This window comes from Pongo pygmaeus, chromosome 8 (assembly GCF_028885625.2).
Source record: "Pongo pygmaeus isolate AG05252 chromosome 8, NHGRI_mPonPyg2-v2.0_pri, whole genome shotgun sequence".
Classification (NCBI taxonomy): Eukaryota; Metazoa; Chordata; class Mammalia; order Primates; family Hominidae; genus Pongo; species Pongo pygmaeus.
The window spans coordinates 71489572-71507675 of NC_072381.2; the positions used below are offsets into that span (position 1 = coordinate 71489572).

General features: G+C 39.9%; 1 protein-coding gene across 5 annotated transcripts in view; it reads right to left on the bottom strand.

The window, feature by feature from the left end:
- The window catches only part of SGPL1 (sphingosine-1-phosphate lyase 1), a 62197-nt gene that overhangs the window by 31303 nt on the left and 12790 nt on the right, over positions 1-18104 (bottom strand). For 4 of the 5 annotated variants that reach the window (XM_054435821.2, XM_054435823.2, XM_054435822.2 and 1 more), the window contains one exon: positions 4256-4421. The exons of the other annotated variant lie outside the window; for it this stretch is intronic. In XM_054435821.2, the coding sequence (XP_054291796.1) occupies positions 4256-4421 (166 nt within the window). The remainder of the gene's footprint in view (positions 1-4255; positions 4422-18104) is intronic. 5 annotated transcript variants of the gene reach the window in all.

Consider the following 18104-nt stretch of genomic DNA (forward strand, 5'->3'; position numbering starts at 1 on the left):
GGTCAAAAGGATAGAAAATTCCAGTTAGACGGAAGCAATAAGTTCAAGAGATCATGGTGACATAGTAAATAAAAATGTGTTGCATACGTCAAGATTGCTAAGAAAGTAGATTTTAAGTGTTCTCACCATTAAAAAAGGTACATGAGGCCAGGTGTGGTGGTTCACGCCTGTAATCCCAGCACTTTGGGAGGCCAAGGCAGACGGATCAGGAGGTCAGGAGTTCAAGACCAGCCTGACCAACATGGGGAAACCCTGTCTCTACTAAAAATACAAAAATTAGCTGGGCGTGATGGCACGCGCCTGTAATCCCCGCTACTCGGGAGGCTGAAGCAGGTGAATCGCTTGAACCCAGGAGGCGGAGGTTGCAGTGAGCCGAGATCGTGCCACTGCACTCCAGCCTGGGTGAGAGAGTGAAACTCCATCTCAAAAAAAAAAAAAAAGTACGTAAGGTAATCATGTTAGTTTGATTGAGCCATTCCACAACTTACACATTTGAAAACATCATGTTGTACACCATAAACATACAATTTTTGTTACTTTAAAAAAAGAATTTAAAAAGTTTAACAAAATAGAAAATGCCACTGTAAGAACAATGCATGGTTCTTAACAGTTTCCAAATTCCACTCACGCAAAAGATGCCATTCAGTCCTCATATTACCCATGACTAGGTAAAGCAGCTATTATGACGTCCATTTTATTGCAAGGAAATGGGCTAAGAGAGCTTAAGGGTGTCGCCCACGGTGACACAACAAGAAACTGAGAGTTTATCATTTCCTCCATGACATAAAGCTGATTTCTGTTGGTGAATTATGGACAACCCACAGTTAAAATCAACGTTAAAGTAAAAGTAATAAACTGTGAGCTGATAATCACAGAAGCAGAATTAAGGAAGAGGCTGCTAACCCCTGCCCAGCTTATGCTGCTGCCCACTTCTCCTCTACCCCAGGCTCCATCCTTTGTTCCAGAAATACTCTCTTCCCTCAAGAGGGATTCAGTGTTGGAAGATCAGCAAAATTCATCACTAGTCCAGACTTCAGACTCCTTTAGTGCAGTGTAACCAAAAATAACTTGATTGTTCAGCAACACATGGCAAGTAAGCAAGTGCTAAAAAAAATGAATATTCTTTCAAAATTATCCCTGATCTCTGGAGGGAAGACATTCTTATCTGTGTCTAAAATTCAAGTTGGAAGTTACCAAATGAAAGTGTGCTCTGTGTGTATGTGCTAAATTTTATAAAATTGTCAACATTTAATGATTTTTTTTTTACAAAATTACATTTTATATGGTTGAAACTGGATTCAGATATAAAAACAGAGAAATACAATAGTGGTATCCTTCAGTAATAAGATTTTAATTTTGTTCTTATTATATATCCATATTGTCCAACTTTTCCATAGTGAGTATGTACTGCTTTTGTTTTATATCTTTAGAAACAAAATAACTCAGCTGGCCATGGCGGCTCAGGCCTGTAATCTCAGCACTTTGGGAGGCTGAGGCGGGCGGATCACCTGAGGTCAGGAGTTCAAAACCAGCCTGGCCAACATGGCGAAACCCCACCTCTACTAAAAATACAAAAATTAGGCAGGCGTGGTAGTGGGCGCCTATAATCCCAGCTACTCATGAGGCTGAGGCAGGGAGAACTGCTTGAACCCGGGAGGCAAAGGTTGCAGTGAGCCGAGATCATGCCACTGAACTCCAGCCTGGGTGACAGAGCGAGACTCCATCTCAAAAACAAAAAACAAAAAACAACAAAAAAAAACCTCAAATGGCTTGGAGTTCAGCCCACAAGGATTTAGATGGCATATCTCATCAGTATACTACGACTAACAATTTTCTCACGGCAAATTGGCCTCTCAGAGGCCAGCAAATTCCTTTTTGACCACTAAAAGCAGGTAAGTATCAGAACCTAAGATGGCTGTGTCTCTACTATTAGCTAAGCAAAATGTATGGCACAGTGAGCTACAGAACTGAAAACAGAAGTAAATACCTAACCACAAAAAAAGAAAAATATGAGAGGTAATGCATGTTAATTAGCTCAATTTAGCCATTTCACAAGGTATACATATTTCAAAACAATATGTTGTACATGATAAATATAAACAATGTTTATTTGCCAATTAATTTTAAAATTTGTTTTAAAAAGAATACCTAAAGTTAGTATTAATCATAGCAAGTAAAATATAAATCTCAGATCTCTAAGCTTAGCCTTATTTCATAAATGTACCACCTTTGAATGGTAGTGCATTTGTAAAACAAGGCGTACAATAAATGGTGGTTTCTAGGGGATGGAGGAGAGAGTAATGGGCAGTTATTATTTGATGTTTATTAAAATGGAGTTCCAGTGGGGTGATGAAAAAGTTCTGGTAATAGTGATGCCTGTACAATAATGTGAATGTACTTACTGCCACAGGACTAACTGTACACTTAAAAATGGTTAAAGTGGTAAATTTTATGTTGTATATATTTTATTATAATAGAAAGATGGATAAGCAGAGACTGATTTTTTTTAAATTATAAGTTAAAAAATAAAAAGAAAGTACATTTCTTGCTACCCCTCAGAATCCTCTGAAATGGGCCCCTTACTCACTGAATTGAATACTTCCTAGGAAAGGAATAAGCATGAGCAGAAGGACACGAGCTACATCCATATCCAAACCATTGAGCAGATGCAGCGGAAGGGCTGGCCGGTCTAATTTCTTAGAGTTTATCAGAAAATCTTGCAAGGACTAGGAGCAGCAACTGAGGACAAGGTTTTTAAAGCTGGAGTGAGCTACAGATTTACACAGGAGAGTCACGTCTCATTTCCACTTTAATTTAAAAACTCTAAGCAGTTGGAACTTGCTTCTTAGTTGTCAGGTTTTGCAATGTTTACTGCGCCATAAATGGCTAAGAAGCTATTTGCAGGGTAAAGAGATAAAAACGGAATCTGGCTTCTAAATTGACTTTCCTTGAACAAGAGAAGAAAAGCAGAAAAAACACAGTTAAAGAGCCCTTTTAAACAGGTGTTATCAGGGAAGCAAAGTGGTGGGGAAATTTCAAGCAAATGAGAAACAGCTAATGATTATCTTCAATGTTACTGTTTTCTTATCCCAAGGAAGTTAACTCCCATACCCTACTAAGAGTGGGGAAAGGGTGCAGGGGAGTGTTATAGAACATCCAGCACCAAATCTACTACTTGTGTTTAGGTACTAACAACACTTACCAAGCGCAGACTGCAGAGGAAAATAACTCATAAGAAGGTAACACGCAACCAGGTTTCTAGGCGGGAAAAAGGTGGGTGGGCAGAAGAGGGGCTTAATCCTAAGCAAAGGTGGAAGATTCAGAAGCAGATCATTGAGACTGCTCATCTTCTGCACCCTGAGAAGTGGCCTCTTCTTCCCCATGTTGATCTGGCACTGAGTCACTTCTAGGAAGCTCAAAGTATACGATCCCCTGATACCAGAAGTTCAACTCCAAGAGGAGAGAGATCCTGTACTACTTGCGCAGATATCCCCACAGCCTGATGCAGTGCCTGGCACATAACAAGCACTCGAATGGTCACCATATAAGTGCTGTTCCATTTCACCTAATCTTTACTGAAAAGGATAGCACAAAATGAAAGCAATAAATTCCTGCTCTGGGAACTCCAGGTGACATAATTATGTTCTAGGGAAGAAACTGGTACCAAAGGTTTAAGCCATACTGAGATTTCTATGGATCCTTACAATGACTAATTCTGATGCGTTTTTACATAAACTACAAATCCAAAAAAAGAATCAATGTAAGGAGTATTAGTTATACAAGAGTCCTGTTATAACTTGACCAATCAGAAGACAAAGTACTGCTTTACATTTAAACCGATTTTAAAAATAAGAACCAAACCAGGGCCGGGCGTGGTGGCTCACGCCTGTAATCCCAGCACTTTGGGAGGCCGAGGTGGGCGGATCATGAGGTCAAGAGATCAAGACCATCCTGGCCAACATGGTGAAACCCCGTCTCCACTAAAAATACAAAAATTAGCTGGGCGTGGTGGCGCGTGCCTGTAGTCCCAGCTACTCGGGAGGCCGAGGCAGGAGAATCACTTGAACCTGGGAGGCAGAGGTTGCAGTGAGCCAAGATCAGGCCAGTGCACTCCAGCCTAGCAACAGATGGAGACTCCATCTCAAAAACAACCAACCAACCAACCAAAAGGCAATAAAGTAGACCTATCTCTCAGCAATTAGTTTGAGGCTAGTGACACACCACTATACCTTTACAGAGGAGACAGCATACTTACTCTCTGGCTGGAAGACAAACTCATATCCCCAGACTATCAGCAGGGTCCACACGACACTCCATGCAATTAGCTGCCAGGGCTCATATTTGGTGCAATGCCCATTTACATAATTCTTGGCTTTTGTGGAGTATACTTCCAAAATCTCTAAGTAGGGCTCAAAGGCCTTCTAGAAATACAAGTGAAAAATAGAAACATTACATTTAGAGAGAGAAAAGAAGTCTGTTCTTAGTTTGTACTTCAACTCTCATTTTTCAAGGGCAAGGTCATTCCCGATCTTGCCCTTCTTCAGCAATAATCTTATTATCATCTACAGCCCTCAAGGCTTCTGTACCAGTCACTCCAGCAGCACTCCACTGCCACTTAACAGCTAGTGGACTTTGAGACTATTTTCAATCTTGTGCCTATTTTATACAGTAAGAGGGTTAAGCTAGATCGTCACTTCAGCCCTAAAGTTTCTATATGACTGCCAGAATCACTGTCCCACTCTCTTAACTCACACTAATACCCCCAATATGAATGTCATTTCTCTTCTCTATTTGAATCTTTCCTATTCTCTACCCCAGTAGTCAGCAAACTGGTTCTGTAATGAGCTTGATACTAAATTATTTTATATTTTAAGTGTTGCAAAGCAAACATTCTCCTTTACAACTACTCATCTCTGCTGCTGGAGTACAAATATAGTTACAGTTAGTGCGTAAACAAAGGAACATGGCTGTGTTCCAACACAATGTTAATTATGAACACCAAAATTTGAATTTCATATAATTTTCATGTTCATAAAATATTCTTTAACAATTTTTTAAATGTAAAAATCATTCTTAGCACAAGGACCATATAAAAGCAGGCAACAGCCAGATTTGGCTCGTAGGCCACAATTTACCAATGCCTGCTCTAAGGCCTTACTTGACTATAATCTCTCAGTCAGCAACCATATCTTACCATCATGTGTATTCCTCACAACACCTGGTACGAGCAAGAAAAAACCTGTCCTCTGTAAACTTACCAGAGTATCTCATTCACGAGAATTCCTCTCTCCCTTTAAATTCTCCTCCAGTACTCATTTGTGATAAGTCCTATACAGAGCTTATCACAACCTGCCTTGCAGTCTACTCATCTGTTTCTTATCTCCCTGACTATATGGTTAGGTCCTTGAAGACAGACCAGTTCTATTCATATCTACAATCCCCTACAATGCCCTGTACAAACTAAGGTCCTTTTATAGTTTACTATTCATTCACTTAATCAACACTGATTAAGCATCTCCAGGGTTGAAGGCAGTAAGCTGGGGAAGTGTTCAGGTACATATCATAGTTCCAAGTCTATACTGAGTTTACAATCTAATATGCAAGAGGTAGATGTGTGTCCACACACACACACACACAAGCACATACATATATAAACAAATCACGAAAACTTCTCAGGGGAATAGCCACAAAAAGCATATGAGTGCCAAGATGGAGCACTGAGGAAGGACTATCTAACTCTGAAGGGATAAAGATAATGACGGAGGGCAAAATTTAAGCTGGTTAAAAGGATGAAAGAAAATTCTCTAAGTAGAAAAGTCAAAAGGAAAAGTCACACCAGAAAGAGAGGATAGTAGCTGCAAATGCATAAAAAGAGTCTGCATATGGCAAAAGTTCTATGTGGCAAAATGTAAGCTACATGATGGCAGGGACCATTTCTGTCTCATCCAGTGCTAAATCCCCAACATGTGGCAGAGTGCCCGGCACACAATTTATACTGAATACAAACATGGACAGTGGCTGACAGTGCCCAAGTAAATGAGTGAACACTTAAATCAGAGACGTGAGGCTGGGAGAAGTATGCTAGGTCCATGATATGGTTTGGATGCCTATCCTCCAAATCTCATGTTGAAATGTGATTCCCGATATTGGAGATGAGGTCTGGTGGGAGGTGACTGGATCATGGGGGCGCATCTTTCATGAATGGTTTAGTACCATCCCCTTGGTGATAAATGAGTTCTTGCTCAGTTAGTTCACGTGAGATCTGGTTGTTTAAAAGCCTAGGACCTCCCCCCTCTCTCTTTCTTGCTCTCACTCTTGCCATGTGACGTGCCTGCTCAAGTTTCGCCTTCCGCCATGATTGTAAGCTTCCTGAGGTCTCACCAGAAGCAGATGTTGAAGCCATGTTTGTACAAGTATGCAGAACCATGAGCCAATTAACCCTCTTTTCTTTATAAATTACCCAGACTCAGGTATTTCTTAACAACAATGCAAGAATGGGCTAATCCAGTCTGTGTTTAAAAAGGACTTAGAAAAACTGATATATAAACTGATAGGAACTTTTGTAAAGCAATTTGTTGGTATCTATCAACACTTTAAACGCATATTCATTTTGACCTAGCAATCTCACTTTTTGGCGTCCACATACTTTGCACATGTATACAAATAAACGTGTTCAAGGATATTCATTTCAGTATTCTCTGTAATAACAAAAGGGAAAAAATAATGTAAATGTCCACCCACAGAAGAATGGTTAAATAAATTATAATACGTGCATTTTATGTACCCATACCATGAAACATTAAAAAGAAGACAGATCTACATGAACTACATAGAAAAATTTCCAGAACATAGTATCAGGTAAAAATAAATAAATTACAAACAACAGCAACAAAACAAAACAAAAGGCACGGATTTTTAAGTATGTGAGTAATTTTGTCTGGTGTGGGTATAGATCATTCAAAATTTTCAAGTTCAAGTTCGACAGACTGGTTAACTATGATGTTAACAGTTAATATCACTATTAACTATGGTAAGACTAGAAGAGGAAGGGAAGGTAAAGAAGGTAGACGATGTTTTGAGAAAAAGATAATGACACTGACTTAAATATATTCCTACTGGATATCCACATCCAGTGTTCTAGTAGGACACGAAAGCTTAGAAAAAGGACAGATACTCAACAAATGCTTGTTGAAAACATTTATATCTGCAATGGACTGAATGTTTACGTCCCCCCAAAATTCATATGTTGAAATCTAACCCTCAAGCTGATGGTAGGAGGAAGAGGGAGCCTTTGGGGGGTCATTAGATCATGAAGGCAGAGGCCTCGTGAATAAGATTAGTGACTGTATAAAAGAGACCCCCAGAGAGCAAATTTGCCCCTTCTACCATGTGAAGACACAGTGAGAAGACATTTTCTATGAACCACTTTTACGAAGGCCACCTTCCAGGAAGTGGGCCTCATCAGGCACCACTTATCTGCTGTTGCCTTGATCTTGGGCTTCCTGGCCTCCAGAACTGAGAGAAACGGATTTTTGTTTATATGCCACCACGTTTATGGCATTTTGTTATAGCAGCCTGAATGGACTCAGACAATACTCTTAGTAATTAGACTGTGGTATAAGGTAATTAACATTAGACAACTATTAGGTTCCCTGGAGGGCTACCCATGGAGACAGTTTATCTGCAATTCCCCAATAGTTCTTGGTGGCCATTCCCCAGAGCCCACTGTTGCATCAGCAACCTCAATCCAAAGCAATGGCAATACCAGCCAAAACCTGGGAAAGACCAGAGGAGTCTATCATCAAAAGTATGTCATGATTTCTATCATTATAAAGACTCGTCTAGTGTGAAAGTTGTGGTCAAACCAGATGGTTAAATACTGTGCATGAACGAGATGATGAAAGAACAATTATCCAGATTAGCTTTTCTTCTGGTGATACTAATTCCTAATTCACCCAGAAAACAGAAGTTACCAATGTCAAAAGATGACTACAGATATTATGAACAATTCATGGCACTGAGCAAAAAAGTAATATAACTAGTATTAGGGTGACAGCAAAGAACCAGCAAATGCAAACTAATTTTTAAAAGCCTTAAAATTAAGATATAAAGACATTCCTCACTAACATTTAAAAATTATATTCAGCAAGAATATATTTTCTTTGTATTTGCTTTGATTCTTACGAAGATAATGGCAATTCTTAAATTCAAAGGGGGTCCTTTAAAAGGAGATATATCTAAATTCTTTAACACCAAAGACAGAATGACACTGTAGTTGGATGGGTCCTGACAAGCTTTTTGAGTAGTCAACTAGTTGATCACAGAAATTACATCTCCTGGCATCATTCTAAGGTCCTCCTAGTGTTACTACAAACAACCTAGGCTCAGTCCCCAGTGTAGATGCAACTCACAACACTCACAGCACACTGAATTATCGGGATCTGTGGCGTAAGGTATCCTATCTCCTTGGACTAAAGGGTGATGCAGTTAAAGGATGATGCAGTTCCTTAGGGCCTTGAAAACAGCACAAACCCCAGGCTGGGTCCTGATGCAATACTCTAGCCCTTGGGAAGCACAGAATCTAAGAGCTGAAGGGAACCTGGAAGATCAAGTCTAACATTTTCATTTTACAAGCAGAGACCCCAAAGTGAAATGACATGACTACGCTCATACAGACATGCTTGTGATTAAGTGGAGTCTAGGAACGCATGCCTTTTGACTCAGTATTCAGTACCCTTCCAATTCTTGATTTTCAGTATTCATGGGCAGAGGAGTAACACATTACAATCCAGCAGCATCCCAAGAGTTTTCTTTTCACAATTTATGTTCTTGGCAGGATCTACCCTGGATACATGGTACCATGTGTAACATACTAAAATTATATAGTTAGGTCATGACTACAGATAAACATCTAGATCAACCTTGTCCAACACGCAGTCCAGGACAGCTCTGAATGTAGCACAAAACAAATTTGTAAACTTTCTTAAAACATCATGAGACTTGTTTTTTTGCAATTTTTATTTTTTTTAAGCTCATCAGCTATCAATAGTATATTTTATGTGTGGCCCAAGACAATTGTTCTTCTTCCAATGTGGCCCAAGACAGCCAAAAGACTGGACACCCCTGATCTAGATAGAGATGGCACAGAAGTTAATGTGATTATAATTACTATTCCCACTATGTCTTTTTACTTAGTACTTTTTTGTCTATATATCTCTGAATATATACTTATAATTCTTAGGCTTCTGTTTATTTCAACTTTATCAATGTATTGTGTCTCTGGAAATATAAGAACTATGAATGGTCATCCACGAAGGCCACTAGCTTACTGTGCAACTCCAGGTAAATTATTTCATCAATCTTTATGGCTTTATCTAGAAGAAGAAACACAAGAACAACATAGTCATAAAATAAGCTGTATCTGTATATGTGTGTGCCTGGGCAGGGACAGGGGACAGGGGTGCTTATCTCCAACCCTTGCTTAATAGAACAGTAGTTTCGGTACAGTTTCTACAAGTAAAACACTCCTTCCTTCACGGTTATAAAATTGGAAAGGTATTCCTCTAGAAAAAAAAAAAAATTATTTGCCCAGTGAATAATATTTTTTAAAGTATAACATTAAAGAAAAAAACAAACTCTTATAAACCTTAGTAGTAGGAATATTCATAATATTAACTACCTTAAAGAGCTATTGTCAAATAATGAGTAAACTAGCCTTTCTCTTGTTTATTCCATTTCCAATTCAATGATTACATTTCAGATGATAACCAAAAGGCATCAAAATAGTACTCAATAATCCTAATCATTAAACAAAAGGCAGCTCCTAGAATTTATGAGAGCTTGGTAGCCCACTCGCCCCAATGACATAAAACTCTTTCAGCCTTCACTTTAAGGGTGCAAGACCTTGTCGTGAATGTATCCAACAGCAGAAGGCTACAAATATTGTAAATTTGGGGTATGCTACTTGTTAGACCACTGAGTTTCAAACTGTTCCAATATGTGTATTAGATTCTACGTGTATGAGACTGTGTTGTAAAATACAGTCCCAAAGAAATGTATTTTACAACACAATCTAATACATGTACAAACAGAAAGATATAAAACCGAAAGTTTCCAAAATAATACTTAGCACCTTATTACTTGTAATGTACTCACATTTCTATTTCTTCCTTCTTTAACGCTTGATCTAGTAAACTGATTTTGTGTCCCTCTAAATGGATCATAATCTGCAGTTTTAAAAGCAGTGCTTCAGAGTGATTTTACTTCTGGCTTCCTTAAATTTAGAATGTGGTTGTGTAATACACTGAGGGAGCTAACACTAATGTTATTTTCCACTCTACACAATCTCAGTGCTTTTTATGCTTAAGATTTATTCTCTTAACATTTTTGTGAGGTCAGGAATATGATCTGAAGTAATAAGCCCAGGATATCTAGTCATGAGTTACTTCCTAACTGACCGTAGACCACAGCTATCCCCAATGATACTAAACTCTTTTAATCTCCAAATCACTTCAAGAGAGCAAAAGATTCTATAAGCAAACTTCCAACAGTAGCACTATCCACCCCTTGCTACCTCCAAAAAAATCTTAAGAACTGGTACTGTTCATCACCAAATACCAATTAGGCAGCGATATTTTTTCCTTATTAAATTACTTAACACCAATTTATACCTAAAGAAACATTCTACAAATGAATATTACTAAAAGAGAAAAGCCATCTGGCAAATATTTCCAGACCCACACTGGATGATGCATCTTTCCTTGGAACTAATACAATCCTTTCTCCATTACTCAACAGGGCTAACTACCTGTTATGATTTGAATGTCCCCCCTAAAACTCACGTTGAAATTTAATTGCCATTGTAACAGTGTTGAGAGGTGGGATCTTTAAGAGGTGACTTAGAGCAGGAGGGTTCTGCCCTCATGAGTATATTAATGCCATTATCTCGGGAGTGGGCTCCTGATAAAGGATGACATCTTGGCCCATCCCCTCTAGCTCGCGTGCTCACTTGCCCTTCTGCCATGTTATTATTCAGCAAGAAGAAGGCCCTCACCAGATATCGGTGCCTTGCTCTTGGACTTCCCAGCCTCTAGAACCATGAGCCAAATAAACTTCTATTGTTTATAATTACCCAATCTCTGGTATTCTGCTATCACAGCAGAAAATGGACTAAGACACCATGTATATTTGTTTTATTCAAAAGCAATGGCATCTCCATTCAGGTAGTCCCTCAGAGCTATCTACCATGCCAACCTAGAAAGAGCTCTACTCTGTAATGTTGTCTCTGCTATACATATGCCTACTGCTGTTTAAGAGTTTCAGTCATTCAACAATTATTTTTGGAGTGCCTACTATATGAAGGCACTATTTTACAGGGATCAGAGTTCACCCACTTGTTTCACTAAAAACTTTCTCTTCCCTCTAAAACTCAAAGATCTGGTGACCCTCTGATTACAGAGGGAATAAAACTAATTTAGAAAAAGAAGTCAAGACAACATGCACAGGAAAGAGTGAAGCACTTAAAAAGAATTAACTTTTTAATTTGGCCAGGCACGGTGGCTCACACCTGTAATCCCAGCACTCTGGGAGGCCGAGGTGGGTAGATCACCTGAGGTCAGGAGTTTGAGACCAGCCTGGCTAACATGGGGAAACCCTGTCTCTACTAAAAATACAAAAATTAGCCAGGCATGGTGGCGTACACCTGTAGTCCCAGCTACTCAGGAGGCTGAAGCATGAGAATCGCTTGAACCTGGGAGGCGGAGATTGCAGTGAGCCAAGATCGCACCACTGTACTCCAGCCTGGGTGACAGAGCAAGACTCTGTCTTGAAAAAAAAAAAGAAAAAAAAAAGCATTAAATTTTTTTAACGTAATTAAAATTTTAAAAATAAATTTATTTTATAAAAATAATTTTATCTTTTAAATTTATTAAAATTTAATTATATAATGGTATTATATAACTTAAAACTCTAAATGGCTTTCATGTTATTTTATTTGTATTTTATAACCTCATGAAGCTATTAGATTAAGAATGTACAGGCCATTTACACATTATAAAGTACTTGTAATCCCAGCACTTTGGGAGGCTAAGGCAGGAGGATCCCCTGAGGCCAGGAGTTCAAGACCAGCCTGAGCAACATAACAAGATCCCATCCCTACAAAAAAATTTTAAAAACAAACAAAAAAACAGCAGGCATGGTGGCACACTCCTGTAGTCCCAGCTACTCGGCAGGCTGAGGCAAGAGGATCACTTGAGCCCAGGCATTTGAGGCTGCATTGAGCTATGAGCATGCTACTGCACTCCAATACAACTTGGGCGGCAGAGTGAGACTCTATCTCAGGAAAGGGAAAGGGAAAGGCAAAGGGAGAAGGAGAGGGAGAGGGAAGGAAAAGAAAAAGGAAAAGGAAAGGAAGAGGAAAAAGAAAAGAAAAGAAACCAGTGTGCAGTATCACTCTATAGATGGGGAAAACTGAAGTCAAGAAAGGTTAAGTGACTTGCTCAGTCAAACTGATAGAAAGAGGCAAAGTCAGGACTTCACACTCAGAGCTGAATTCCACAAGACACTGGAACCATCGCTCACGGCTTCAAATCATCATAAATACCTACATACTAATTGGAAAAGTATGACCTAAAAGAAGAAAACCAAAGAGCTGTAAGTAAAGCCAAACAGGGGAACCAACAAGATATTCCAATGTATTCTCTCTTTACTGTTCTGCTCACATTAAAGAAAAACAGGCTGAAGATCAAAGAAAAACATTCCTGCTGACAGGCTGACTCACTCTACAAATAATTTCTGAACTGCCACAGGCACACAGATTCCCTGCCAAGGAAAATGTGGCAATTTTGCTCAGTGGATTACTGCACGGTGCTAAGTGAGTGAAGGTTGTATGGTCAAAACTGAAGTGCACACAAACCAGTTTTCTCAGGCTTCCATAATAACTCATACCTCTCAAACTGCCTCCTTGTCTGAATGCAGCTTGCTGGGCCACAACAGAGACCTAGGGCCCTGAGTGTAAGTCTGTTATTCACTCAAGGAAATGTTCAGAACAGTAATGCCCTAATGATTTTACTGATCTCTATAGCTTCATTATAGAGTCAAGTTTCTGGGAAAGCTACTTCCCTACAGAAAGTTTCCCTTCATTCTCCTGTACAATGTCTTCTTGGCATTTCTTCTTTTTTTTTTTTTTTGAGACGGAGTCTTGCTCTGTCACCCAGGCTGGAGTGCAGTGGCGCAATCTCGGTTCACTGCAAACTCCACCTCCCGGGTTGAAGCCATTCTCCTGTCTCAGCCTCCCAAGTAGCTGGGACTACAGGCGCCCACCACCACTCCCAGCTAATTTTTTGTATTTTTAGTAGAGACAGGGTTCCACCGTGTTAGCCAGGATGGTCTCGATCTCCTGACCTCGTGATCTACCCGCCTCGGCCTCCCAAAGCGCTGGGATTACAAGTGTGAGCCACCGCACCTGGCCTCTTCTTGGCATTTCTAATGTGCCACGTTTCCAGTGTGCCTCAACTCAGGGTATTTCTCAAGAGTCACTCAGGGCCAAACTGCATTAGCCTATTGCATTATGAGTTAATTTGTCCTAGAAGGAAAGAATTCAACTCTGGTTAGGGAGAACAACCAAATAATTTTAATATATGAACGATCTATGGTACCAGGTGCTGATAAGAATACAAATTAGGAGGAGAATATAAGTCTTCTATCTCCTACACTGCCTAAAACAGCATCTTCAACACAGCAGGAACTCAACGTGTATTCAAATAAAGTAACTATGATATTGCCTATACTTTTGACAGTTTTGTTTTGCAAGATCCTAGGATGTTTCTGCCTCCTCTCTCCCACATCTCTCCTATTTAAGCTTAACAAGACACAGTGACAGTGGGTTGAATCTGCAGAGGAGAATGGCTGGTTATCTGTAACTGGACTCTGCACACAGTGGCACTCTGCCTACAAGTTCACAAGTTTCATCACATCATAGGCCATCAGAGCTGAATCTGTCCTTCACAGATGAAGACATTGAGGCCTACAGGTCACAAAGCTTGGAAACAGCGGAGCCAGGACTCAAAACTTCTGGTTTAAAATGCATTGTTTTTTCCACTGCCTAGTTTTCCAGAGCCAAATTATCAGTGGCACAAATCAGGAGACCAACAGTTCTCAAAGTCCTGTCAGCTAGTTTACTCCAAGAGCCAAAGGAAAGGCTCTCATCTTCACTACGCTCCCAGTGAAGGCATACAGAACTTCCGCATACAGAACTTCCACATGACCTAATGGCGTCCTACAAGGGCTGAGCATTTTGGGGAAGTGAACTGCTATTGCATGGCCTTCTCGAACTGCAAACTTCATTCTTCTCTGAACTAGAGACTTACACTCATACTACTTATTTGCTTACAAAAGAAAGACGGAAAGAAATTAGTTTGAAAAGTACTTCAGAAGAGCTGTCTTCAAAATCATAAAATGTTACTGTCTGAAGGAACCTCAGAGACCACCTATATAGTCCAATCTCATTTCAGTGATGAAGAAACTGAGGCCACAGACTAATACCAAAATGTGCCTTCCCTGGTTTCAAACTAGAGGCACAGCCCCCAAGAGAATCTATCTTCTTCAATATTCTTTCCATTAAGCCAGTGGGGGTACATCAATATCATCCAAGAAGGATGATTCCTGGAATGAATCATCTTCTTGGGTCAGAATACCCCACTCACAGGGTCACTGAGTACAGAATGTGTATTTTGTAAACCTCCCTCAGGTGATTCTGACAGGCAACACTGCTTAAGAATCCATTCTCTTCTCCATCCTTTTCTTTTATTAAAAGATGACCCAGTAGCTGACTTAACACATTACTGACACCCAATCACCAAACTTAATGGCTACCCGGTATTCAGGTAGCAGGGAAAAGACATCCACGAAGCCTTCCTGGGAAGTGTTAAAAGTCAGGGCCCAGTCACGTCACTCTACTAGATATCAATTCATTGTTCCTGCCTAATATTTATTCTTTGGCCAGATACTAATAAAAATGAAAATCTTCTATCCCACAATCCTACAAAGAAGACAGAATTTGTTATTTGTTTTCCTGAACTATTCAACGCTCAATACTTTTTCCAGAAGGACCATAAATTACAGCAGGAATGGGCTGTTGAGGAAAAGAAAAATCTGTTCTACCCAGTTCAAATGTTACTGTAAGGACTGAGCCTCAGGTTAGAGAGTGAAGTTAAAATACAGAAGAGACTCAGTATTATTTATTCTTATCAACTTCTGCCCCCCCACCAAAAAAAAAAAAAAACCAGAAAGGAAAGTTAATTTAATCTGATTTTCTTTCATATTACAGTCTACAGAACTTCAAAGTGCAAAGTAAACAGGTAAGAAAATACTATTGTCTTTATAGCCTCCAAAGGCATTGAAGTTTATCATCAAAAACACATCACAACCCCAAAGGGAAAATCCTCTTAGGTCATTAAAGAAGTAAGAACTGAGCAACAAAACCAGACAGCCATTCCAAGCAACCAGTAGTGACTGTGAGAAATGTTTGAGGAAACTGAATCATCATTTCTTAGGAGACAAAAAGCAAACCACATACTTCCCCCAAAATTCCACTATGTGAGTCAAGAGATCCAGTATCTGAGAAGTTCGTCTCAAAAAGCTTAAGAGTCTACATTTTCCCTTCTAACCAGGCCTTGCCAGATACGTACACTTGGTACCATTCCCCAAGCACCAACTGCTATACACTTAGCACGGGAGTATTCAGGCAAAGCATCTTTCCATCCCTGAAATAACAAAACCATCTTGGCCACAGAAAGAACACACATATGAAATGTTCCCAAGTCATCAGAAGTGCACTCATGGAAAACCACAGCTTCTAAGTTCCTAAAAGCTGAACCCGAAACACTGCTAAATGGTCACTTTATTAATTTACTTGTGGTCAGGACAAGGCATCAAGTAAAGGGAGATGCTGATTCTGTTAAGTAACAATTCTGAGCACCACTCTTCTGAAATACATTTTTAAAAGTAACAGGAGGAGCTTATACTAGGAGAGAAGACTAAATGCATAAAACTGAATTCAATAAGCAGAGGAACACACTGAAGGACACAGAGATAAGAGCAATTACCAGTTTTGTAGGAAAATAGACCCCCAGCCTAAGACAAGCAGGTAAGATATGGGGGGAAAATATACAAATTTGCACATGGAATGTTGCTAAGTTTGCTATGAACTCCCAGAGTCTCTGACAATAAATAGCTAAATGACTTTCTGTACACATGTATACAGGTTATATTTCAAAGTACAAATGAGTTTCATCATTCTCTAAAACTAGAAATGATAATTTCTTGGCTAATAAGCAAGATCTAGTGAAAAAGATCCCATATTTCTCACACAGAAAGAAGTCTTAACTTCTCTGAGCATATCACGATTGGGGAAGAAGGGCAGAGGTTAGCTGACTTCTCCAGTCCCATACTTATCTTACTAACAGAATTCTCTATCTTTGTCTCGGAGTTAAGACACTTAGACTTTTCATAACCATTTGTGGAAATTCCTTTCCTACAACAGTCATGCTGCTATTAGAGATGAGGAATACTGAATATTTGCTGAGAAGTGTAACCTAACTAAAGCTACTTCTCTAGAGATTTCCAACACGTAAGCCTGCTCAAAATAATAAGCAGGGACCTATCCCTAGGTCTCTGACTGACCTTCAACTATATAAACACCCTTTGGAAAGTGCACCTTTGAAATTACCAAGAATCTACTTTTAAAAGCTGAAGTAAGCAGCTGAGTAAATTTAATTTAAAATTAATATTTAGAAGAGTTTCAAACTTTGTGATATCTATTGAAAGTGAGCAGGGAAGTGTGCTTCTGTGATGTTATATGTATATATTGGTTTGCATCCATGGTTCCTGGTTCATAACCCCCATAGCCCTTGTTATAGTCTTCTATTATAATATTGGGGCACTTTGGGCCTCAGGAAACAGAATCTCTCTTGACCTTTTCCTGTCCTCTTTTACCTGCCTCAAAGCAAGACTCTAGTCCAACTGTGGGCCAAAAAACCCTCATGCCTGGGAGGGTTGTGCCCCATATTCTGGAGAAAGGAAGGCTGCACAGAAAGGCCAACGACAACCTGAACAGACAGGCCTTGCTGGGTTTCCGGTCAGTCTATTAGTATGAGATCATGCCTCCTGTGTCCAGTCACATTTCTACATGGTTGTCAATCATGCCTATGTAACAAAGCCTCCATAAAAAACCAAAAGGACAGGGTTCAGAGAGCCTCTGGATAGCTGAACACATGGAGGTTCCTGGAGGGTGGCGCACCCAGGGAGGCATGGAAGCTCCACACCCCTTCCCCTATACCTTGCCTCATGCATCTCTTCATTTCTAACCTTTGCAGTATCCCTTAAAACAAACCCATAAACCTAAGTAAATGTTTCCCTGAGTTCTGTGAGCTGTTCCAGCAAATTAATCCAATCCAAGAGGAGGTCGTGGGACCCTCACCTTGAAGACAGTCAGTCAGACACTTCAAAGGACCAGACTTGTGACAGGCTGGGGTTGGGAGAGACAGGTATGGGTTGGGACTGAGCCCTCAACCCATAGATCTGATGCTATCTCCAGGTAGATGGTGTCAGAACTGAATTAGAGGACACCCAGTGATGTCTGCTGCTTGGAGTGTGGGGAAAAAAATCCCACACGTTTGGTCACGGAAGTCTTCTGTATTGATTGCTGTGGTGTGAGAGTAGAGAAGAGTGTTTTTCCCTATGGCTTCCAATGAAAAATTATGCATTATCTGGGACGCCCCTCCGGGTTACCAGATTCTGATTATGAGGAGGCTGTTTACAGCTCTGGAAGTTGTAAATAACTGATAGTGGTGCAAAGTAATCTAGATCCCTAAATATGCAAATTCTGCCCTGTCAGGTGAAGTTTCACCTGACTTTCCTACCCCTAGGACAGAGAGTTGTTTTGCCTCCATTTGCACATTCATTTGATATTCCTGATCTATAAATGAGCAGCTTTTTGGACCTCTCCTTTGAACCAGTTATAACATCTGCCTGGTTTCCTCTTTTGGAGTAAAATAAAATCTTCAACATACGTTCATTTTATATCTGTGTAAGAGTCAGGATATTAC